The sequence below is a fragment of the Macaca fascicularis genome, chromosome 3 (genome assembly GCF_037993035.2).
Source record: "Macaca fascicularis isolate 582-1 chromosome 3, T2T-MFA8v1.1".
NCBI classification, from domain to species: domain Eukaryota; kingdom Metazoa; phylum Chordata; class Mammalia; order Primates; family Cercopithecidae; genus Macaca; species Macaca fascicularis.
In genome coordinates, this window is record NC_088377.1 from 189,999,700 (window position 1) to 190,026,266 (window position 26,567).

Genomic DNA, 26,567 nt, shown 5'->3' on the forward strand with positions numbered 1-26,567 from the left:
CAAGAGGCCTAAGAGTCACAATAACATATTTTAGAGGCGAGATTAATGTGATCGCCCCATAAAATATTTTAAGCTCTTGTCTGTTCTGAAACAAAGTACGCAACGTGTCACCAAGAGAAAATGACTGCTCATACCGAGAAAATGTATTTTCTTCGAGGTGCCACAGCCACTGTAATTTGCACCTCCTGAAGTGGAGATGGAAGTCCCCTCAACATGTACAGACACTTAAAAAAGTCAAGGTAATGACAGGACTAGAGAATGTGCCCAGCTGGGAAAAAAAGCACACAGCGAGCATCGTCAGAGCTGAAAATGAAGGTCCCCCAAGGCAAACATTTCAGATAGAGCCCCTCATCTTTTGTTAAAAGTAAAATGAAAATCAGCAGCCCTCTACACCCCCACCTGAGCCTTGGAAGTCACTCCATTTAGGTGACTAAGAGACGGCTGCAGCTTCAGTGCCTGGCTCAGATTAGCTTTGTTCTTCCTTGTCTCTTATCCTTTGAATAGCTCTGACAGTGCCACAAGGAGTAATTACCAATTCACAGGGGGATACATCTTCAGTTAAAGTGGATTATCTGCAAGTTGAGGGGTGGGGGTTTCCCGCGGCTGTAACTGAGTTAGGTATTGAGTATAATCTGCAAATGCTGGCAGGGTTCTGCAGAGCCCCAGGCAGTTCTTAACTTTCTAGAGGTAACGCCCAACTGAGGCCTCCCCTGGTCTCCAGGCATCTGGATAATGTCTTAACTGGTAGAGTGATGGTTAAGAGCATGAGTTTTGGAGGCAAATTTCCTAGTTTTATGCACTGGCACCTTCCTAGCTCATGTGATTCTGGGCAAGTTACTTCACTACAGTGAGCAAAAGTCAGAATGGGTCCAAAATTCTACCAGCCATAGCAAGGTGCTGCAAATGTAGCACCTCAGATGCTACATTTGCCTCAGACAAAACTCCTCAGACACCAAGTTAAAGAAGGAAGAGGTTTATTCGGCCAGGAGCATTGGCAAGACTCCTGTCTCAAAAGCCAAGCTCCCCGAGTGAGCAATTCCTGTCCCTTTTAAAGGCTCACAACTCTAAGGGAGTCTACGTGAGAGGGTCGTGATCCATTGAGCAAGCAGGGGGTGTGTGGCAGGGGCTGCATGCACCAGTGGTCAGAGTGAAACAGAACAGATCGGGAAGTTTCACAATGTCTTTCTATACAATGTCTGGAATCTATAGATAACATCAGTTGCTAGGTCAGGGGTCGAATTTTAACTACCAGGCTTAGGTCAGGCAGGCCCAGGCCTGGTTTTGGGTCTGGTTCCTTGGCTTTGGGTCTGGTTCCTAGGTGCTGGGCTACCTGCCTTTAGTTTCGTGTCTCTTTCCTTTTCTGAGTATAGAACAATATAAAACAATCTGAGTATAGAACAAATAAAACAATCTTCTCTCACAAACATTAAGAAGATGCTGTGTTTCAAATGCTAAGGGTACATCTAATATGTGGTAAGAACTCCAAGAATCTTTAGCTGTTACCATTATATTTTTTTAATTAAAATTGAATCTTTTTGTTTCTGTTTTTGTTTTTTTTTGTGTTTTGTGGCAGAGTCCCTCTATTTGCCCAGGCTGGAGCGCAGTGCTGTGATCCTGGCTCACTGCAACCTCCACCTCCCAGGTTCAAGCCATTCTCATGCCCCAGCCTCCCAAGTAGCTGGAATTACAGGGGAGTGCCACAACACCCAGCTAATTTTTGCATTTTTAGTAGAGACAGTGTTTCGCCATGTTGGCCAGGCTTGTCTCGAACTCCTGGCCTCAAGTGATCTGAAGTGCTGGGATTACTGATGCAAGCCATGGCACTCGCCTCTGTTATCATTATTAAGCATTCATTTAAGCCAAGATCTAAGGGGAACCAAAGTCCAGGAGCAAATCCACTAATACTCAGGAAGTGGGTTTGTGAGAAATGTTGCTGTTCTTTATCATTATTATTATTATTATTATTATTATTATTACTATTACTGCTACATTCACTATGAGAAAACATTCACATCTCAGAAATAACAGTAATAAGGGTGAGCATTGCCAGGAGGAAGCGGAGGGCACACACTGGCCAAGTCCAGCTCTGCGCCCTGTGTGTACAGATATGTCTTCCAGCTTTTGAAAAGTCCTTGTAAAGGTTTTTGCTGATTTGAGCTGTTTTCAGCTAAGTCACCAGAACATCCAGAATCTAATTTTAAATGAAGGTTATTATAATGTCCCTCAGTTTCATAGGCTCTTATTTAAGAGAGATTAGAATTCTGTGAAGGAAAAGCTTTAAGTTCCAAGAGACGTAAAGATTTGCTAGGCTGTCTTTAAATTCCATTTGGGAACTCACCATTTATATAAAAATGGATGACATATAATGTGTCTGTGGGAACGGTGAACTCTGAAGAGAAAGATGTGGTCAAATGGCCTATCCTCCTCCCACCTCGGAGGACACACTGCACCCTCTTCCTACCCCCGATTTGGCCCTCTCAGAAATCTCAGCTCTAGACTGAGGCAAAAGGGCATAAAGACACCCATTTCCAAAGCTCTCCGGCTCCCCAGTGCCTCTGGTTCTATCCGTCTTTGTGACCTGACGTCTCAGTGGCTGGGTCCCAGATAGGGAGCTCTGGTGTCTGGTTCCTGGAGCCTGAGCCTGAATCCCTCCATGCAGAGGGACTCAGGGACAGCACTAAGGGCTTGAATGCCTGCCCCATCTTCTAGCAGAGTGACCTCAGTCAGGTGACTTTACTCCTCAGGCTCAGTTTCTTTTCTGGATAACAAAAGGTCATTCAACCCCATCTTGTGGGTTTTCTGTGGAGATTTAGTTAGATGAAGGACTGGCACACAGGGTGAAGTGAGGACGCCTTCCCCTCTTCTGCACAGTGCCACACAGAACGGGGGTCTGAGGACTTGCCTTCTCTCCTGCACAGCTGGTCCCCGCCCCCCACCCCACCCTTTCCTGGTGTTTCCACCGCACCCCACCAGTTGGAATGACATCCAGGATTGAACTCAATAGCCCCTTGGCTTCCAGGGCCACTTTCTCCACACCTACCCTGGCAGACTTGATCTCATATTTGCTTTCCGTATAAGATCCGGTTGAACGTCCTTCCATTAATGCCCTGCAGAACAAGTCTCAGCTTTCTCCCCAGTGCCGGCCTTTCCAACACCTGAAGGCAGTGACGGTGTGCTTCCGGAGTCTTCCCTGCCCACGTTCAGCATCCACAGTTCCTTCCACCCTGCTTCACATGACACCATCTCGAGCATGGTGCCATCCTCAAAACACACCCCGGTTTATTATTGCCTACTGCTCAAGACGCTCTGTCCTGAACTGATCACCTCTCTGGGGTGTTCTGACCACCCCAGAGGACGGTCTCAGAAACCACTTTCTAAATTGGAATATAGACTCCATCCTTTTCATGACTCAGCCAGGTCTCACTCTTAATTCCTAAATCCCGTATAATTAACAAAGATACCAGAGTCCTGAGGGGTTGCTGGCAAACAAAACTGGGGGGAAAAATCCAGTTTTGTTCTATCAGCCCCATTGTCCCAACAAAGGAGGGGGAGAGGGGGCTACATGCAGTTACCAGGTGTGTCCTGTACAATTCGGTGTTGAAGGTGATTGGGGAGTTGGCGGGGGGCATGATGGTATTTCCAACTATAGAAATTGGCTATCCATTTCTGCTAAACTGTATTTAGTTCTATCTAGGGAAATCATTTCAGCCTCTCAGAGTCCCTTTGGCTCATGATACTGTGCTCTTGAGTGGAGCCACCCCTTTTCACTAAATGCCATATGGCACATTCATCAATGTGCCAGTGATGTCTTGATCCAAGTTAATAAAATGATTAAATGTAGGCTTGGAATCACCACTAAAATTCTCCTTGAAGCCAATTTCTACCTATTTATCAAATTCCACCACTGTTCATCTCATGATTAATCTACCTTTAAAATACGTCACTGAACGACAGGGATACATTCTGAGAAAAGTGTCCATTAAGCAATTTCATCATTATGTGAATACCAGAGTGCACTCCCACAAACCCAGATGGTGCAGCCTTCTACACACCCAGACTTGTATGCCACAGCCCATTGCTCCCAGGCTGCAGACCTGTGCAGCCTGCTACTGCACTTAATACTGTAGGCAACTGTAACACAATGGTATTTGTTAACTAAACATAGACAAAGTATGGTAAAAATGTGATATAAAAGATAAAAATTGGCCAGGCGCGGTGGCTCATGCCTGTAATGCCAGCACTTTGGGAGGCCGAGGCGGGCGGATCACGAGGTCAGGAGATCAAGACCAGCTTGGCCAATATGGTGAAACCCTGTCTCTAGTAAAAATACAAAAAAAAAAAAAATCAGCTGGGCATGGTGGTGTGTGCCTGTAGTCCCAGCTACTCGGGAGGCTGAGGCAGGAGAATCGCTTGAACCCGGGAAGCGGAGGTTGCAGTGAGCCAACATCGCGCCACTGCATTCCAGCCTGGGGACAGAGCAAGACTCTGTCTCAAAAAAAAAAAAAAAAGATAAAAATTGGTACCCTTATATAGGGCACCTAACAGGAATGAAGCTTGGCAAGACTGGAAGTTGCTCTGGGTGAGTGAGTGGGTGGTAAGTGAATATGAAGGCCTAGAACATTATACTACTGTAGATTTTATAAGCACTGGACACTTTGACCACATTAAATTTTTTAAAATTTTCTTTCTTCAATAATAAATTAACCAGCTGGGTGCAGTAGCTCATGTTTGTAATCCCAGCACTTTGGGAGGCCGATGAGGATGGACCACTTGAGGTCAGGAGTTCAAGACCAGACTGACCAACACGGTGAAACCCTGTCTCTACTAAAAATACAAAAATTAGCCTGGTATGGTGGCGTATGCCTGTAATCCCAGCTACTCGGGAGGCTGAGGCAGGAGAATCACTTGAACCCAGGAGGTAGAGGTTACTATGAGCAGAGATTGCGCAACTACACTCCATCCTGGGCAATAGAACAAGACTCCATCTCAAAACAAGTAAATAAATAAAATAAATTAACCTTAGCATACTGTACCTTTTCTAACTATAGACTTCTTAATGTTTTCAGACTTTTTGACTTTTTTGTGTTTTTGTATAACACTTAGATTAAAACACAAACACGTTATACAGCTGTAAAAAAAAATTTCTTTTTATATCCGTATTCTATAAGATTTTGCCATTTAAGAATTCATTTTTAACTTTTAAGGTTTTTTTTATTAAAAATTAAGACACAAATACACACATTTGCTTTGGCCTCCACAGGGGTGAGGATCATCAATACCACTCTCTTCCACCTCCACACCTTGTCCCACTGGGAGGTCTTCAGGGGCAGTGACACACATAGAGCTGTCATCTCCTGTGATGACAATGCCTTCTTCTGGAATAGCTCCTGAAGGACCTGCCTGAGGCTGTTGCACAGTTACCCTTTTTTTTAAAAAAAAAAAAAAAAAAAAAAGGCCGGGCACAGTGGCTCACACCTGTAATCCCAGCACTTTGGGAGGCTGAGGCAAGCAGATCACGAGGTCAGGAGTTCAAGACCAGCCTGGCCAACACGGTGAAACCCTGTCTCTACTAAAAATACAAAAATTAGCCAGGGGTGGTGGTGGGTGCCTGTAATCCCAGCTACTTGGGAGACTGAGGCACAAAGAATCGCTTGAACCCGGTAGGTGGAGGTTGTAGTAGCTCAGGTCGTGCCACTGCACTCCAGCCTGGATGACAGAGCGAGACTCCGTCTCAAACAACAACAACAAAAAAGTATACTCTAAAATAATGATAAATGATAAAAAGCACATTATGACAAATGCTAGGCAATAGAAAAATTTCAGCTCCATTATGATCTCCTGGGACCACCCTCCTACATGTGGTCCATCTGTGACCAAAGCATCATTATGTGGTGCCTGACTGTACTCCTCAAACATATTACAATGAGACCATATCTATTTGTCTTGACCACAAAAATGTCATGAAAAACTTACTAAAATGCTTTGCTGAAATTTAGATGGCCTCTCTCAGTGTTCTCCCACCGAGGAGGCTATTACCCCAATCTGAAAATTTAGAGGCTTTAGAGGTTCAGCAGTGAGAAGAGGTGTTGACGGGAAGAAGCATCCGAAGGCCTCCCAGTGGGTCTCTGGACTGTGACCCTTGGTGACATCCAAGGTGGTTGCGATCGTACGGTTTAAATTTTGTGATGATCCACCGGAGCCTCAAGTTCAGTCTCAAAGCATTAGGCTCTGTTTTCTGAACATCATTTTATATGGCAAGGTCCCGAGATTCTAATTTTTTCTTGTGTTAATTATGTGTCATGGAGTGTCAATTAAGGGAACCATCCAATACGCTTTCCAGAAACAGTTCTCCCTCTCGGTTTCTTCGTGTGCTTGACTGGCTCATGGCCCTGGGGAAACCGTCGCTTTCAACCCCTGCCTCTGGTCCATTTCATGATGTTTATGCTTTCATGAGGTCTTAGTCCTCAAAGGATTTTTTTTTTCTTTTGGATAAGATAGCTTTAGAGGCCTTCTGGGATAGGAATTATAGTACAACTGAGAACAAAGGAAGAAAAATAAAAAGTGACTACTTTCTATTTTACTGAATCTTTCAACTTGACATATCTGGAAATACAAAAATTTGCTAACACACTTTTCCTAGCCTACCCTTTGTTATGCTGCTGGTGAAATGTATGAGGTAAACACCTTTCTACCCTTTTTTCCCCATTGTCCCAAATTTTCCTGCTGCCTGGCGTTCGTTTCAAATGGCCCTCTGCTAGTCTTGGCCGGCATACCTACCAGTGACTTGGAGAGGAATTAAGGAAAAGCTTGAAAACTGAAGCTCTTTTTTTGTTTTTAAGGTGTTGGCTAGAGTTTAACATCGTTCTCCAAAGCCAAAAAAAACATTTAAGCAGCAGCAGAGCGCACAGAGAGATAAATTATTTTTCTGTACTACATTTCAGTTGGTAATTTCGTCCACAGGATTCTATTTCTGCTGCTACCAAGTTAAAATGCAAAAGTGGAAACATTCCAGTGAGTAAGAAGCAGGTCTGTTCATTCCCAGCTCACGAGAAACTCAGGACGCACGTTAGTTTCTGTTTCCCAGCAGCAAATAGCCAGGACATATAGCTTCAATTTACTGGGATTCAAAGAAGTCAAATCAGACCTAATTTCCCATGAAGTAAATCACAGCACCCCGCTGTGTGGTTTGAGTGACAGGTACGTCCATTATTCTGAAAGGTCTTGTTACTTTCAGCAGAGCTTGTTATTCTTAGCCCTAAAAAATCATGCCATGTGACAGGGCACCTGAGGCTGAGGAATGGGGCACCAGCACCTTCCAGGCTTTCTATCTTACATCTGACAACTTGAAACATCCAGGAAAGAAGTGGAAAATCCACATATCAGATGTGTGCTCCGACCCATTCCAAATGTCTGGTGTTTGGGAAACATTTAAGGGATCATAAATTCTCTTTTGTATCAATGTTTTTGATACTGTGTAATTACAACTATATATATAGTTACATGTATATATGTATATACTATATACATATATACAACTATATGTAAATATATATACATAGCTATATAGTTATATATGTATATATATAACTGTGTGTGTGTGTGTATATATATATTTTTTTTTTTTTGAGACAGAGTCTCACCCTGTTGCCCAGGCTGGAGTGCAATGGTGTAATCTCAGCTCACTGCAAGCTCTGCCTCCCAGGTTCAAGTGAGTCTCCTGCCTCAGCCTCCCGAGTGGCTGGGATAACAGGCATCTACCACCACACCCAGCTAATGTTTTGTATCTTTAGTAGAGATGGGGTTTCACCATGTTGGCCAGGCTAGCCTCAAACTCCTGACCTCATGATCCACCTGCCTCAGCATCCCGAAGTGCTGGGATTACAGGCATGAGCCACAATGCCCGGTCATTACAACTATATTCTAAGATTAACCAGCAATCATAAGTTTTTTGTTTTCAGTCTAGATTTTAGAAATGCAAATGACACCAGGCCCGGTGACTCATGCCTATAATCTCAACACTTTGGGAGGCCAAGGCAGGTGGATTACGAAGTCAGGAGTTCAAGACCAACCTGGCCAAGATGGTGAAACCCATTCTCTACTAAAAATATTTAAAAAAAAATAGCCAGGCATGGTGGCAGACACCTGTAATCTCAGCTATTTGGGAGGCTGAGGCAGAGAATTGCTTGAACCTGTGAGGCGGAAGTTGCAGTGAGCCAAGATTGTGCCACTGCACTCCAGCCTGGGTGACAGAGCGAGACTCCATCTCAAAAAAAAAAAAAAAGAAAAGAAAAAAAGAAATGTGAGTGACAATTTCAACTTATTTAGTATCCCCGAAAGCTCAGGAGCTGTGATAAATTGATAAATAAAAATGTAATACTTCATCTTTTTGCAAAAGTGTAGTGGGCTATATTAAGACATTTCTTTTTTATTGTTGACTCTGGAAAGAAAAAATCCAGTTTTGTTTTATCAGTCCTTATACAAAGATTTATGAGTTAAAATGCAGCAGAGGCCGGGTGCAGTGGCTCCCACCTATAATCCCAGCACTTTGGGAGGCTGAGGGGGTAGGATTGCTTGAAGCCAGGAGGGCAACATAATGAGACCCTGTCTCTACAAAAAATATTTAAAAATAAGCCAGGCATGGTGGTGTGCACCTATAGTCCCAGGTACTTAGGAGGCTAAGGTGAAAAGATCACCGGAGCCCAGGGGTTCAAGGGTATAGCGAGGCCTATGATCACACCACTGCACTCCTGCCTGGCTGACAGTGAGACCCTGTCTCTAAAAATAATTAAAATTCACAATGTGGTAGAGACAGTAGAAGGAAAAATGATTCTGCTTCTCCCAGCATTCTGCCTCTGCATAATTGAGTTAGTGCATTTCATAGGTCAAGAAGTATTTCAATTACACCTGCATATTTTAGTCCTGCATATTTCTTCATAAGAGAGAAAAGCATCTAATAAATACAATGGAATTTCATTCATGTCTTTATTTAAGGGATGAATAAAATGTCATAGTACCTAATCATATACATCAATGATGGATACAGATTTAATTCTGGCTGTGCATCTTTGGAAAGGCAGCTGATTGGCAAGACATCTCTGAACAAAAACTGCAGTCTGTCAGAGCAGGAGCTGACGGGGAACCTAGATACTAACATTTCCATGCCCTGCCTGATGTTTACCATTTGATCGCGTTCAAACTGAGGAATGAGGCTTATCAGATTTTATGTTGCTTTTTTTAGATGAATGCTCTTGGCTTTTTGTTGCTGTTGTTGTTATGGTTACTTCCCATTGATTTATTCCACTAACCATTTAGACTCCCGTTCATTCAGCTCTGTCCAAATGGGACTAGAATGGAAAAACGGAATCCTACCTGATCAATGCAAATTCTACTCTCTCTCCAAGAGGCCCAGATGCCCAGCCCTGACCCTGGGAGCCACTGGGAGCTTCAGGTGCTGGCCCGGCAGCACCTGGCCATGTTTTCAAGTGTACATCAGGTGACCACTCACCTATTGTACTTCAGTCTGATCTTCCAAGTAGTATTTAAAACTTCACCCAGGCAGTGATTTCAAACCGACTTTCTACTTATTCCACGAGGTGCCATCGAACCACTGTTCTATGCATCAGGCCTGTGGAGGGTTTATATAGCAATGGGTGTTCAGGATTAAGTCCTGCCTTCCTTCCTAGGAGAGAAATTGATCAGTTCCTCTGGGTGTCAGTTTTAGAGCAATACAACAGTATTTTGAAAGACAAGTCCATTTTTAATGAGACAGATTTTCAGGTAATAGTACTGCTAGAAATAACATATAATGATCTAGTGGTTCTGAATACGCTGCCGAATTCCTGAATATGCTGAATACCTTCCCCTCCTTTTTTCTGGTTACGTGCTGCACCTGTTTACCCTATGAAGCTGAAAAACAAACTTTGACTACAGCTAACTATGATTGTTCTAATTTCCATAGTACTTGGTCCCATCCCACACAACCAAACTACGAATGACAGACTGTTGAATAGATGGTTTCAGTCACAGACAGTCCCTGACTTATGGTTCCACTTACAAGTTTTCAACTTTACCATGGTTTAAAAGTGATATGCATTCAGTAGAAAACATACTTTGAATACCCCTACAACCATTCTGTTTTCTACTTTCAACATTTTATTATAAAATAGGTGTTGTGTTAGATGACTTCACTCAACTGTAGACTAATATAAGTGTTCTGAGTATGTTTAAGGTAGGCTGGGCTATGCTATGATGTTCAGTAGGTTATGTGTATTTAATGCATTTTTTATTTACAATATTTCCACCTTACGATGGGTATATGGGAAGGTAACCCCATTATAAGTTGAAAAGCATCTGTATATTCATTCCTACAGTCACTGGTGATTACTTTGTGCAAGGCATTATTTTTGAGGAACGCAAAGAGAAGTGACATTTAGTCCCAGTTGTCAAGAAAACTTTAATTCTAGGAAAGGCACAACAGGCCTCTGGCCCATCCGAAGAGAGTGGGAACACACCTGGTCCAGTTAGGTAGAGCCGGGAGCAGAATCCAGGAGGAAGCCCTACTGAGCGGGGGTCTCTGGTGTTCTAAAGTGATGGATAGTGACTGGTACTGAGTGTGAGGGGAGAGGGTGGATTACACCTGAGAACATCCAGGGGCTTAGAGAGGCATCAAAGTCCTCTATCCACAACAATGTTCCCCAAACAAGAGTCATTTGAGGACCAATGTCACGATTTTTGTCATTTCTGATGACATTTTTACCATTTCTAGTGGCCTCCTTTACTGTTTACTTAATATTGTCCTTTAAACAGACTCACCATTTTTACTTAAATAAATTTATGTTAAAAAGTTTATGTTAAAGAGAAATTTTGCAATACTACCATGAAATGAAATGCCAGTATCGCTTGCTCTCATGACACGGTGGTGTTAAAAATGCATAATATAAAAATATAATGAAATTCAGCACTGTTGCGCACCGAAGCATCCAGGTCTGAGGTCTGACCTCTCTTTGTTAAAAAGGGAAAATAGGAAGTGTTGACACCATGATAAAGATAGTCCAGCCCCACACTGCGCCAGCCTGAGACTCTGAGGAATTGAACGGGAATCGGGGAAGGAATAAGATTGGATGTTATTTAGCTCCCAGTCTGTGAATTACCTAAAGACCCCCAGTGCCACCAGTCAACATACTTCACCCCAGAACAGAAGGAAGGAGCAGAGCGGTGGGCAGTGCTTTGGGGCCAGCTGTACTACGGTCTCTGAAGAGCGACCGTGTGCTGTGTTAGGGCTAGAACCAGGTTTGGCCATTTGTGTTGACCCTGCAGATTCTATGAAGGGGTGACTTCCACAATCCCTAGCACAGTGGGGAGCACACAGCAGATAGTTATCAAGAGTCTTAAATTAAGTCTCATTGATGCCCTAAAATCTTTTGCCTGCTTCATAAAAAGTAGAAAATGAACTTGACAGTGATTCTTTGTATCTCATAATATCACATCCCCCTCCCCAAAAGGGAATATTGATAGAAAACTAAAAGATATAAAAACCTAACAAAAATCATCTGGTGAATAGATCCCATGGAATACACAAGAAGACGACATAGGTGTATTTGAATAATCTCAAAGGAAAATAAGAAATCTCCTTCGATAAGTCACATCTAAATGCTTATCCAGACTGGGCACAGTGGCTCATGCCTGTAATCCCAGCACTGTGGGAGGCCGAGGTAGGTGGATCGCTTGAGCCTAGGAGTTTGGGACCAACTTGGGTAACATGACAAAACCCCGCCTCTACAAAAAATACTAAAAAAAATTAGTCCAGCATGGTAGCACACGAGTATGGTTCCAGCAACATAAGAGGCTTGAGGTGGAAGGATCACTTGAGCCCAGGAGGTCGAGGCTGCAGTGAGCTGAGATTGTGCCTTGCACTGCAGCCTGGATGACAGACCAAGAACCTGTCTCATAATAAATAAATAAATCCCTGTCCAAATAAATAAATGCTTGTCCAATTGCTGAAAAGGAGCTCAAGCATGTACACAAGGCCCCAAGCACAGCTCTGCCCTCCGTGGAACTGGCTTTATCCTCCCTGTGTTTCCTGCTCAGGCGCCCTTCTCTCTTTCATCTCTCACAACCCTCCTGCCTCTTGCTTGGCATTCAGTAAGTGAACAAGGAGCGGGAAAGCATGCTAATGCATCGCAAATGGAGGTGCTGCATTTCCTTAAAAGGACTGTCAGGAGCATTTCATTTTAACGTGTTACCCGGAATTGTGTCAGTGTTTTAAGTGGGCTATTTTCTATAACCCATATCATTATGAATATAAGGCATTAAAGTACTGATTGCCACTTGAGAATCTAATTTTAAAGTGATTGTACTGCATTTCTAAAATGTGCATTTTTAAAGCAAGTTTCCCCCACAAATAACACCTTACCCAAGATACCTCCAGGCAGAACATTGTTTCTTACAGTAAATATTTTAATATTTGATTTCAGTAGAGACCAGTCTAATCAATTATAGAGTAACATAATTTACTTGTAATAAATTCAAAAGTGATGGCTATACTATCATTTATAGATGTTCTTTTTTTTTTTTTTTTTTTGAGACGGAGTCTCGCTTTGTCGCCCAGGCTGGAGTGCAGTGGCCGGATCTCAGCTCACTGCAAGCTCCGCCTCCCGGGTTTACGCCATTCTCCTGCCTCAGCCTCCCGAGTAGCTGGGACTACAGGCGCCCGCCACCTCGCCCGGCTAGTTTTTTGTATTTTTAGTAGAGACGGGGTTTCACCATATTAGCCAGGATGGTCTCGATCTCCTGACCTCGTGATCCGCCCGTCTCGGCCTCCCAAAGTGCTGGGATTACAGGCTTGAGCCACCGCGCCCGGCCAGATGTTCTTAAGAAATATGGAATCTTATTCCAGACAGGCATTTCTGTAACTTTCTGGTGCTTTAAATGATGCTAATGAAGATTTGACATCAGTTCACCACATTTTTGAAAATCAAATTGTTGGCTCAACCTCTAATGAAACACGATCTCAAAGCAGTTTTAACAACCATTTACCTTTTTTCTAAAACCCTCACTCTACCATTTCTATGGGGTTCCTGACTAGAAATATCAAAAGTGTATATGAATATAAAACATAATATAGTCTATTTTTCAAAGAGAAATTGAGACTAATGCAAAATATTTGAGTTCTGCTTTTTTATATGAAACATAAATGTTTATTCACTGGCAAAGCCTTAACTTCTCTAAGCCTCAGTCTCCTCATCTGTCACTTGGGGGACAATCCTATTTAGCTCAGAGGGGTGCCAGGAGACTTAATGGGATACTGCATAATAAGTACTAAGCACAGTTCCCCCCCACCACCACCACATGTACTGCCCTTGGTCTGTGCTCTAATATTGAAGCAGGATATTTCCCTGACCCATTTGCGGGACTTGCAACAGGGGTGCCCTCAATTACCCAGCCCACAGCTTTCAACCCCTCATGGGAGGAAGCATGCATGCGAATGAGGCAGGAATTGGTGTACACGAATGCTGGAACCAGCCAGCCACTTAGGCACTGCCAGGAGCAAACTCCACTCACTTGGCCCCACTGTGCTCCACCCCTTGTGGGGGGAAGCACATGGGTGAGTGGGTGCAGAAGCCAGGGTGAACGCTTTTGAGCGTCAACAGGAATGAACTCCGTAGGCTCCGTGGCAACATCTAGGGGTGGTGCCTGCAACCCCTGAAGCCCCCAGAGGGCATGTTACAGTGCTTTTAGCTCTGCTGTCCCCAGACGGCCTAAGTCAGTGGTCCCTCTGCCTTTTCACGTGAGGCAGCTGCCTTCTGCCAGTGAGGACAAACAGCAAGTGTGACAGCCTTTTGTATCCACACTAGCAGCGCCCAAGCTCTTGTCCTGCATCCAGGAGAAATGACGTCACACAAACAAATTGAAGGATGATAATTGTGGGGGATTTGATTGCCAATGAAAGTGGCTCTCAGCAGGAAGGGAAGGTGAAAAGGGGATGCAGAGAGAAGGTAATCTTCTCCTGAAATCCAGCCATCTCTGGCTAGATTCTTCTCTGATGTTACATGTCAAGTTGTCCTTCTGAAGTCAAGCTGCTTCTCTCCAACTTCCAACCGTAGTCGCCAACGTCCAGCTGCTTCTCTTCTCTCTGCCAGCTGAGTATGGGGTTTTTATGGGCACAAGATTCAGTGGGGCAGGGCCATGGGTGGTTTTGGAAAAGGCAACATTTGAGCCAGAAAACAGGGATATAAGTTCTCACTTTGGGCTGCAGTTTCTGGCTTGAGGGTGAGGGTTTGACAGGGACTCGCCCCTTTCTGCCTAGATTTTCTCTGCCACCTTTCTCTACCGTTGTATCAATATTATTATCACATAGCCCTGAGTTGGAACCATCAGGTCCTGCAAACTCCAGAGCATCTACTGCACTTTGGCCCCCCAGGGGAATTGGTCCCAGCCAAGGGTCTCTAGGAAAGGGGCACATCAACTAGATGTGGAACACACTCCAGTTTGGGAAATACTGGTTCTGCCCTCCAGGGCATCAGAATCCTCCTTTTGGTGACCCTGCTGCCTCATAGGAAAGAAACAACAGTTGAAACACTGGGAATTTTCCCCGAAAGGGAGAAGGCCCAGAAAGGAGAAAAGCTAAAGAGAGTGAAAGAGCCCTAAAGAGAATGGAAACGTGAGAGCAGGTCATTCGCCAGGGCTCATTCCTGCCATCCAGCCCCAGCTTCTGCTGCTCAGTGGACGCTTCTGCCAGTGCTCGCAGCCCCACAGGCCTGGGCCTGGACGCCTCTGCTGCCACCCATGATCTCTTCCTGCTCCACCATCGGAACCCCACGCCGCAGGCTCCCTCCCTGGAGGCCACCTCAGAAGGAGATACCGAGGGGAAGACAGCTCTTTAAGAAGTGTGGACTCCATGTTAAATTGGGACCCCGCAGATAGATACGGCTTTGAAACGATTGATTTTCTGTGGTGTCCATAGGGAAACCTGCCCTCCTCAAAGTTGTGAAAACTGTCAGGGACCCTATGACATGGAGCCGGAGTCAGAAGTTTTCTACCCAGATCTCTAACAGAGGAGATAAAACGAACACTGGTTCACGATAGATAACAGAACGGCTTCAGCAAACGGCAAGCAAGTGAACAAAGATGCTGGAGAAGAACAAGGCGCTTTATCCACGTCCCCCACAGCACCCTGCCTCAGGCCTGGGGCAAAAGAATCTTCCTGTGAGCCCAGGGAGTCGGCAGGGACATGAGGGGTTAACGCAGCACTTGCTCAGAGCAATTGCGACACTGCCGCTGGAATTATCCTTTTCACACGGTTCCCAGTAGTGGTTAAAAGGCTCTGAGGTCAGTCCACCTGGCCCACTAGCTAAGGGCTCTTAAGCATTTAAGGACCTTTTCAACATTTGTTTCTGTTAGAAACTTGGGACAGAGGGCCAAAAGACATTGATTCAACTGGTATAACAATGTGTGGGTACATTGCCCTTGGTACCTTGGAAATGCCTCTACTCAGTCTCACCTCTGAGCTGAGTTAGTTTGGGAAGATGTTGAGCCTACAGGTGGCGGGGAGATGGTGAGATTCTTCAAGGCATGTGTATGTTTGTGATTGGGTTGGGAAAGTTTCCTGACTGCCAAAACCTCCATCAGACTCTAGCAGGGATTCCGTAAATCTCAGAATTCCAAGGGGATTGGATTTTGAAGAAAGGAGATGTTCACGTACAGGCTGCTGGAATTCTTGTTCATTTTTGTTTGTTTTGTTTTAAGATTTCTGAAGAAGAAAATAAGTAAGGGATATAAAACAGAACCATAGTTTGCCAGGAGGGCAGAGCAGGGCTGTTTCATTCAATTTGTTAAGAGGGTCAGGGAAGCATCAGAAAAGATGAGAAAAATCAATCAGGACCAAGTCACTGTGGTGAGCTTCAGCAGCATCTGAAGTAGCCGGAAGGTACTGAGAAATGTATTTTATCGCATATAGTCTTATTTCCACCCTACCATATTCTCTGTTAACACAAGGTTCCTTGAAAGTCAAGTCTGCAGCCCTAAGTCTTATTGACTCATTAATATTTCACCTAAAACAATGTAACATCTTAAACTGAAACCTAAATGTAAGATTTGGACACAAGCATTCAAAGACAGGTGTGTTGTAACGCTGGACTATGGTCAGTCGCATTACATTTTCATTTCTTTTTTTCTTTTAGAAACAGGGAAAATTGACCAAGAGATTCACAAATACAATACCCCAGGATTCACTGGTTGCCTCTCCAGAGTCCAGTTCAACCAGATCGCCCCTCTCAAGGCTGCCTTGAGGCAGACAAACGCCTCGGCTCACGTCCACATCCAGGGCGAGCTGGTGGAGTCCAACTGCGGAGCCTCGCCGCTGACCCTCTCCCCCATGTCGTCTGCCACCGACCCCTGGCACCTGGATCACTTGGATTCAGGTAAAGTCTCCAGCAACCTCGGGCACATTGCTTCATTTCTTTAAACCTCGGTCTCTTGGGACTATGGAATGGATTTAATAACAGAACCTCACTGGTAATGTCACTGGAGGATTAAGAAAGGTCAAAGGAATGTTGTGAGTATGGAGTTCTCAGGGCAGCACATCTGAAGTACTCAGGGCCAGAAATAAATAAGGTGAAGGTAAAGAATGTAGGAACTATTAACTCTTCAATTAGGTTAAATGATGACTTGCCTAAACTGATGTCTGCGCCATGACTGTGGGTGATTTGATCAATTCACTTTCTCACTTTTGCCTCTTATGACTCTCAATGACTTGCTGTAACATAGTCTGTGTTTTAATTTAAGAAGAGATTTACCTAAAGCAATATAGAGATCCATCTCCTGGCTCTGTATTGACATGAATAATACTGTAGGCTTCCAGATCTTTAAGAGGTAACTTTAAGCTTGCAAAACTCTATGGATTTAGTCCCACTTCTTTGAGTGGTAAGACATGTAATTTGAAAGCACAGGGCTCAAATGAAAGGATGTAGCTGTTGGCTGAAAAATTAATTGGATGAAAGAGTATACACATAACCCTGGGTGGCAGACAGCCTGTCAAGCTGTATCTCAGGAGACTTAGGTCATACTCCTAGCTCCACCTACATTGGCCTTGGGCAACTCAAGTGAGCTGTCCAGGTCTCTGCTTTTTCACCCATAAGGTGAAGAAGGGGAGGGGAGTGTAACCTCTAAGTGACCTCCAAATCCAGCTTTCAGTGGGTCTCCAGGCAACATGTGATGTTGCCGATGCTAAAAACAGGAAGATGAGGCAGGAAGCAACGGCTAGGAGGCCTGGATTCCAGCACCATCCCTGCCTCTCACCCGGATTAACCTTGGGCAGTTTTCATAACCTCATTCCTCAGTTTCCCCATTTCCTAAATGGAGATAAGACCTAACTCATGGAATTCTATTTAAAGTGATGTGTTTAAATCTGATGTGTTTAATCACAGCATGTAGCAAGTGTTAAAGTTTAGCTACAATAATATTAATAATAATTATGGTTGTTATTATATTAGATCCATTTTACTATAATGCTTGAACCTTGAGTAAGGACTTTGGAATCCTCTCCCCCTACAAACTTGTAACAGTTCATTCTCTAAACCTTGTGCATTTGATTGCTTTAATCATGTTCCGGCCCCGCACATGGTGTGTGTGGCTTCAGATCAGCTACTGTCATCGTGATTCCTTGCCAGGGTTGTGCTGCAAAGCTTTGTGAAGCTTAGAGAGAAGCCAAAATTGCCCTGTTGTCAGAATAGCCCATTTACAGACGAAACAATCCTCTTTGTTCCTCACACATGGATTCCTAGAACTGACGCGGGGTGCTGTGTGCCAAGGGCACATATGAAGAATTCCCTTTTATGAATGTTGTTAAGATGACACAGCAGGCTGGCTTTTCCTCATGGGCTGGCCTGAACAAAGGAAAGCATTCCTAATGCTGAAAGAAGAAAAGTAAGAGTGAAAATACAAGAGGAGAAAAGACATGTCAGGGCCACAGAGGAACCGAGATCTCTCAGATAAATTCCTCTGAATGCCCAAGTAGACAAATACCATGAATGATCTTTGCAATGCAGGAGTCCTTCCGCTGTCAAACGGACCTACTACCTGAGGCTGTGACAGCACCTGTGGTCTAAGTCAGGGCCAAGAGACTAGTTTCTAAAACCTCTAGATCCTACCTTGGGCCAATATGAGTTCCTATGTATTATTACTTGTTTGTTAAGATCTGTGAGGTAAGATCTTATCTATTTTGTTAAGAGTTTTAGTTCCTTTATTTTTAAAAAATCATGCTTTGTGGGTGATAGTTTAGAAAGTCTTGCCCAGTTGCCCAGGGTGGAGTACAATGGCACCATCTCAGCTCACTGCAACCTCCTCCTCCCGGGTTCAAGCAATTCTCCTGCCTCACCCTTCTGAGTAGCCGGGATTACAGGCACCCCCCATCATGCCCAGTTAATTTTTGTAGAGGCAGGATTTCACCATGTTGGACAGACTGGTCTTGAACTCCTAACCTCAGGTGATCCACCTGCCTTGGCCTCCCAAAGTGCTGGGATTACAGGATTCTTGTGATTGATTTATGAAAATGTATACAGGGAACATATCTGTTAGTATTTGATGTTCAAGTCCAAATTCTGTAACTCTGGTATTACAGTAGGCCTGTGCTATGTAACATGAGATCCATTTGCAGAAAAATTTCCACTTATACTTGGAGAGTTCTTACCGAGTGTCCAGCAGGTGAAGTATTAATCCAATTGTCATTACACCAATTACAAGGACAGAAAACAGTTGACCAGGTTCAGTGGCTCACATCTGTAATGCCAGCATTTTGGGAGGCTGAGGTAGGTGGATCACGAGGTCAGGAGTTCAAGACCAGCCTGACCAACAAGGTGAAATCCTGTCTCTACTAAAAATACAAAAATTAGCTGGGCATAGTGGCACATGCCTGTAATCCCAGCTACTCAGGAGTCTGAGGCAGGATAATTGCTTGAACCTGGGAGGCAGAGGTTACATTGAGCTGAGATGGTGCCACTGCACTCCAGCCTGAGTGACAGAGCAAGACTCTGTCTCAAAACAAAACAAAACAAAAAAAGACAGAAAACAGTTTACAAACAATAAGGCAGAGGTTTATTTAAACAATATTATTTGATTTTCCTTTTTTCTTTTAGGTGAATAGGAACATGAGACACAATGTGGGTTGAGGGGCTAGAAGGAGGGATGGAGGACAGATGTAGAAATGAGGGAAGGTTACTTAACAGCAGCCTCCAGTTGCTCAGTGTCAGGGAGGAAATACTTTTCCTCTGTCCTGTTCAGTTCAGTACCTGGGGGCCTGCAAATCAAACTGATAAAAGACAGATTAACAGGTGGGCAGGGGGACCTTATTTATATGCATATAGGAGCTTCAAAAAGAAGAAACTCAGTAAGTAGCTAAAGCTAGAAACTTATATGTCCAGCTTAGTAGGGAAAAGAGGCGGTGGGGGAAAAGGCCTCTATAGGAAGAATACACGGGTTTCTAGAAGAACAAATGAGAGATGAAGAGTTTGGGATGGTGCTTGTTCATACAGGCCTGAGTGATCTCTGCATCGCATTCATGGCCATAAAACTTCCCTGGAGAGAAGACTTACGGTGGGTTTCTTGATCTTCTCCCTGGGAGTAAAAGCCACCTGTAAGAGGGAAGTACGGCAGCCTCATTTTTCCAGAAATCTCTGCTTTTTGTCAGATAAAGGAAGCACCAAGAAGGCTTCTTTCTGCACCTATTGAATTCTCAGTGGCTTCAGTTTAAAATAAGTTCCATACCAACTCAGGTTCTAAGTGCATCCCCCACATCAGCAACTGCACTCTGGTTTTGTGAGCCTAAGGTCATCACTCCAAATTTGGACTTTAGGGTTTTGTACTTTTCCGGTAATATTTCATGTTTGACTAGAATAAGATTTGTTGCTATCAGATATTTAAAAACAGAACAGTGTATACACAAAAATGCCTTCCTACCTGTAAATAGCATGAGGTACTTCAGTCTGTGTAGGGTTAGGACAGGAAGAAAATAACGTGAGAGCTCGTGAGGCGTGGCTTGACTAGAGGACATTTGGAAGTAGATTATCTCATCCGGTACCTTGGAAGTTTGGTCCTTGACAAGCAGCATTGGGTCTCCTGAAAGCTTTTTAGAAATGCAGACTCTCAGGCCCCCACCCCATACTGACTGAATCAGCATTTGTGTTTTTTAGCATGGTTCCCGGGTAACTTACCACTGCAATTTAAAAGCTCTAATCATGTGTAGTGCGTCTCAATCTTGGAAGCACTTTAGAACCACCTGGGGAGCTTTTTAAAATCCTGATTAAGACTATACTTCTGTCAGAGGGGTCTGAACCAGAGCAACTCCATCTCTAATAGGGGCTGGGTAAAATAAAGCTGAGACCTACTGGGCTGCATCCCCAGGAGGTTAGGGCATTTGGTCACAGGATGAAATAGGCCATTGGCACAAGATACAGCTCACAGACTTTGCTGATAAAACTGGTTGCAGTAAAGAAGCCAGCTAAAACCATCAAAACCAAGATGGCAATGAGATTGACTTCTGGTCAGCCTCACTGCTACACTCCTGCCAGCACCATGACTGTTTATAAATGCCACAGCAATGTCAGGAAGTTACCCTATAGGGCCTAAAAAGGGGAGGGATGAATAATCCACCCCTTGTTTAGCATATAATCAAGAAATAACCATAAAAATGGGCAACCAGCAGCCCTTGGGGCTGCTCTATGAAGCAGCTATTATTTTATTCCTTTACTTTCCTAATTGATACAATTTGATTGTGTCTCCACCCCAATCTCATCTTGAATTCCCACGTGTTTTGGGAGGGACCTGGTGGGAGGTGATTGAATCATGGGGGCAGGTCTTTCCATGCTATTGTGATGGTGAATAAGTCTCACAAGATCTGATGGTTTTATAAAGGGGAGTTTCCCTGCACAAGCTCTCTCTTTGCCTGCCACCATCCATGTAAGATGTGACTTGCTCCTCCTTGCCTTCTGCCATGATTGTGAGGCTCCCCCAGCCATGTGGAACTGTGAGTCCATTAAGCCTCTTTCCTGTATAAATTACCCAGTCTCAGGTATGTCTTTATCAGCAGCGTGAAAACAGACTAGTACACTAATAAACTTGCTTTCACTTTACAAATGCACCCTAAATTCTTGGGTCTTGTGTAAGATCCAAGAACCCTCTCTGGGGTTCTGGATCAGGAACCCTTTCTGGTAACACTTCCATGCACCACTTCTACAGTTTCTTACCAGAGAGGTTTCTCTGAACTTGTGGAGCAGCGGAAACCACAAGGAGGATGCTCAGCATTCACTCCTGAGCATGAAGCCGGCTCTTGGTGGTGCTTTTTGGCAGTTGCCTTTTGCCACTGACGATCACTCTTCTCTTCCTTTGGGAGAGTGAAAGGGAAAGGATGCCATCTGAATGATGATTATTTTTTAAAAAGAAAAATCCCAATATCTAGTCCTAAACCCCAGACAGACCAAATCAGACCTTTGGGGGAATGCGGGGGACATGGGTGTGTGTGATGTAAACCCCCCTCCCCAGGAGTGTCCAGTATGTGACCAAGGTCGAGAATCACTCACCAAATAAAAGGGTCCCTTTGGTAAATAAGGTTACCAAAAGAAAAAACTGAATACCCAAATACTGCCCAAAACATGGTTTATGAGAAACAGTGAAGCCTTTAGGTGGTGAAATCAGAAATAGAAAGGCTGTACCATCAAGCTTACAAAGAGACAGGGCTCTCTGGCCATTTTATAAGGAACCTCACCCAGATAGAGGAGACGTTTTTACCTAAATCTCAGGAGAACTGATCTGCCTATTTGCAACTGGAAAAGCAGACTTGAAACAAACAAATGAACAATACATTTGTGGTATGAGGCAGGACTTGGTGGCTCCAGTGAAAGCACCTCCTTATGGAAGGGGCTGCATGCCAGGAAGGAACCTCAGTTTGAGGAAGATGTCAAATTATTGCTCAGTGTTTTGAATTGGCTGCTAACCTACTTTGAAAGATAGAAAAAGATGCTGCTTTAAAATGAGGGCTGTGCTTTTCTGAAAATATAGCAGGTGCCTTGCTGTGAAGAGTAAGGAATCATATGGCCTTAAAGGGATCTTGGTGATCAACCAGGGCTAGTCAATTCATACCTATACCAGGATATTTGTAGGAACTTGGTGTTAGAATGGAAATTAGAATTGAAGACATCTACCCATAGGTCTTGTGATCTTTCTGCTCCCGTATGTGTCTTTCTACTGTCTGAAATCATATTAAATGATAAAAAGATAAAATAGGTTCTAAGGTATGCTGTCTCCATGTAATAAGATTCTTTTTCTCTTCTGTAACACTACTGGCTGAGCTATTTGTTACCTCTCCAATGCCTTTTGGGCTCTATCAATCAGTGTTTTCTAAAATGAGGGACATTTATGGTTGGTCAGGTTGTACACTGTACAACTACAACAGCTGTCATTTGTAGTGCAGTCTCTGGCTTCTGGAGCAGTGCAACATGTAGCTAGGGGGTCATGATTATGGGAGCAAAGAGACATGGCCTCATGTAACATACAAAGCAAGTCATTTCCTGTTCATTTGTCTTTCAACCCTTATGATTTTGTAAAAGAGAAAGTCTCTATTTGGTTCTCGCATGCCTTTAACACCTCTCCCATGACTGTATTTCACCTTATAATAAAGAGAGAACAGGCTTCTGGTTAGTGCCTTGACAGGCAATAGAATTACTCAGTAGGCAAAAAGCAGCAGAAACCTCAGCAGAGGTAAATGCCCCTGTCTGACAGCTTTGAAGAGAGCAGTGGATCTCCCAACGTGGAGGTTGAGATCTGAGAATGGACAGACTGCCTGCTCAAGTGGGTCCCTGACACCTGAGTAGCCCAACTGGGAGACATCCCCTACTAGGTGCAGACCGACACCTCACACCTCACACGGCAGGGTACACCCCTGAGACGAAGCTTCCAGAGCAAGAATCAGACAGCAACACTCGCTGTTCAGCAATATTTTATCTTCTGCAGCCTGTGCTGCTGATACCCAGGCAAACAGGGTCTGGAGTGGGCCTCAAGCAAACTCCAACAGACCTACAGCTGAGGGTCCTGATTGTTAGAAGGAAAACTAACAAAGAGAAAGGACACCCATACCAAAACCCCCTCAGTACGTCAGCATCATCAAAGACCAAAGGCAGATAAAACCACAAAGATGGGGAAAAAGCAGTGCAGAAAAGCTGGAAATTCAAAAAATCAGAGCGCATCTCCCCCTCCAAAGGAACACAGCTCATCGCCAGCAACAGAACAAAGATGGACGGAGAATGACTTCAACAAGTTGAGAGAAGGCGGCTTCAGTTGATCAAAATTCTCAAAGCTAAAGGAGGAACTACGTAACCAGCACAAAGAAACTTTTGAAAAAAGATTTGATGAATGGCTAACTAGAATAGCCAATGTAGAGAAGTCCTTAAAAGAACTGATAGAGATGAAAACCATAACACAAGAACTACGTGACAAATGCACAAGCTTAAGTAACCAACTCGATCATCTGGAAGAAAGAGTATCAGTGATTGAAGATCAAATGAATGAAATGAAGTGAGAAGAGAAGTGCAGAGAAAAAAGAGTAAAAAGAAATGAACAAAGCCTCCACATGGGATTATGTGAAAAGACCAAATCTATGTCTGATTGGTATGCCTGAAAGTGATGGGGAAAATGGAACCAAGTTGAAAAACACTCTGCAGGATATCATCCAGGAGAACTTCCCCAACCTAGTAAGGCAGGCCAACATTCAAATTCAGGAAATACAGAGAATGCCACAAAGATACTCCTCGAGAAGAGCAACTCCAAGACACATAATTGTCAGATTCACCAAAGTTGAAATGAAGGAAAAAAATGTTAAGGGCAGCCAGAGAGAAAGGTCGGGTACCCACAAAGGGAAGCCCATCAGACTAACAGCAGATCTCACAGCAGAAACTCTACAAGCCAGAAGACAGTGGGGGCCAATATTCAACATTCTTAAAGAAAAGAAGTTTCAACCCAGAATTTCATATCCAGCCAAACTAAGTTTCATAAGTGAAGGAGAAATAAAATCCTTTACAGACAAGCAAATGCTTAGAGATTTTGTCACCACCAGGCCTGCCCTACAAGAGATCCTGAAGGAAGCACTAAACATGGAAAGGAACAACAGGTACCAGCCATTGAAAAAACATGTCAAAATGTAAAGTCCATTGATGCTAGGAAGAAACTGCATCAACTAGCGAGCAAAATAACCAGCTAATATCACAATGACAGGATCAAGTTCACACATAACAATATTAACCTTAAATGGAAATGGACTAAATGGTCCAATTAAAAGACACAGACTGGCAAATTGGATAAAGAGTCAAGACCCATCAGTTTGCTGTATTCAGGAGACCCATCTCACATGCAGACACACACATAGGCTCAAAATAAAGGGATGGAGGAAGATCTACCAAGCAAATGGAAAACCAAAAAAAAGCAGGGGTTGCAATCCAAGTCTCTGATAAAACAGACTTTAAACCATCAAAGATCAAAAGAGACAAAGAAGGCCATTACATAATGGTAAAGGGATCAATTCATCAGGAAGAGCTAACTATCCTAAATATATATGCGCCCAACATAGGAGCACCCAGATTCATAAAGCAAGTCCTTAGAGACTTAGACTCCCATACAATAATAATGGAAGACTTTAACACCCCACTGTCAACATTAGACAGATCAACAAGACAGGAAGTTAACAAGGATATCCAGGAATTGAACTCAGCTCTGTACCAAGTGGACCTAATAGACATCTACAGAACTCTCCACCCTAAATCAACAGAATATACATTCTTCTCAGCACCACATCACACTTATTCCAAAACTGACCACATAGTTGGAAGTAAAGCACTCCTCAGCAAATGTAAAAGAACAGAAATTATAACAAACTGTCTCTCAGACCACAGTGCAATCAAACTAGAATTCAGGACTAAGGAACTCAATCAAAACCACTCAACTACATGGAAACTGAACAACCTGCTCCTGAACTACTGGGTACAAAACAAAATGAAGGCAGAAATAAAGATGTTCTTTGAAACCAATGAGAACAAAGATACAACATACCAGAATCTCTGGGACACATTTAAAGCAGTGTGTAGAGGGAAATTTATACCACTAAATGCCCACAAGAGAAAGCAGGAGGATCTAAAATTGACACCCTAGCATCACAATTAAAAGAACTAGAGAAGCAAGAGCAAACACATTCAAAACCTAGCAGAAGGCAAGAAATAACTAAGATCAGAGCAGAACTGAAGGAGATAGAGACACAATAAACCCTCCAAAAAATCAGTGCATCCAGGAGCTGGTTTTTTGAAAAGATCAACAAAATTGATAGACTGCTAGCAAGACTAATAAAAAATAAAAGAGAGAAGAATCAAATAGATGCAATAAAAAATGATAAAGGGGATATCACCACTGACCCCACAGAAATACAAACTACCATCAGAATACTATAAACACCTCTACACAAATAAACTAGAAAACCTAGAAGAAATAGATGATTTCCTGGACACTTACACTCTCCCAAGACTAAACCAGGAAGAAGTTGAATCCCTGAATAGACCAATAGCAGGCTCTGAAATTGAGGCAATAATTAATAGCATACCAACCAAAGAAAGTTCAGGACCAGATGGATTCACAGCTGAATTCTACCAGAGGTACAAGGAGGAGTTGATACCATTCCTTCTGAAACTATTCCAATCAATAGAAAAAGAGGGAATCCTCCCTAACTCATTTTACGAGGCCAACATCATCCTGATACCAAAGCCTGACAGAGATACACCAAAAAAAGAATTTTAGACCAATATCCCTGATGAACATCAATGCAAAAATCCTCAATAAAATACTGGCAAACCAAATCCAGCAGCACATCAAAAAGCTTATCCACCACAATAAGTGGGCTTCATCCCTGGGATGCAAGGCTGGTTCAACATACACAAATCAATAAATGTAATCCAGCATACAAACAGAACCAAAGACAAAAACCACATGATTATCTCAATAAATTATCTCAAGGCCTTTTCTGCAAAAGGCCTTCGACAAAATTCAACAGCCCTTCATGCTAAAAACTCTCAATAAATTCGGTATTGATGGAACATATCTCAAAATAATAAGAGCTATTTACAACAAACCCACAGCCAATATCATACTGAATGGGCAAAAACTGGAAGCATTCCCTTTGAAAACTGGCACAAGACAGGGATGGCCTCTCTCAGCACTCCTATTCAACATAGTGTTGGAAGTTCTGGCTAGGGCAATCAGGCAAGAGAAAGAAATAAAGGGTATTCAGTTAGGAAAAGAAGAAGCCAAATTGTCCCTGTTTGCAGATGACATGATTGTATATTTAGAAAACCCCACTGTCTCAGCCCAAAATCTCCTTAAGCTGATAAGGAACTTCAGCAGTCTCAGGATACAAAATCAATATGCAAAAATCACAAGTATTCTTATACACCAGTAACAGACAAACAGAGAGCCAAATCATGAATGAACTTCCATTCACAATAGCTTCAAAGAGAATAAAATACCTAGGAATCCAACTTACAAGG

At 43.4% G+C, this 26,567-nt stretch overlaps 1 protein-coding gene and 1 non-coding gene across 2 annotated transcripts in view; both read left to right on the forward strand.

The window, feature by feature from the left end:
- CNTNAP2 (contactin associated protein 2) overlaps nucleotides 1–26,567 on the forward strand; it is a 2,262,889-nt gene that overhangs the window by 2,195,567 nt on the left and 40,755 nt on the right. The window contains exon 22 of the mRNA XM_015447321.4: nucleotides 16,179–16,418. Within this exon, the coding sequence (XP_015302807.3) occupies nucleotides 16,179–16,418 (240 nt within the window). The remainder of the gene's footprint in view (nucleotides 1–16,178; nucleotides 16,419–26,567) is intronic.
- LOC123572717 (small nucleolar RNA U3) lies at nucleotides 21,199–21,413 on the forward strand. Its single transcript, XR_006697251.2, has one exon. It is a non-coding gene; the product is annotated as a small nucleolar RNA U3 (small nucleolar RNA).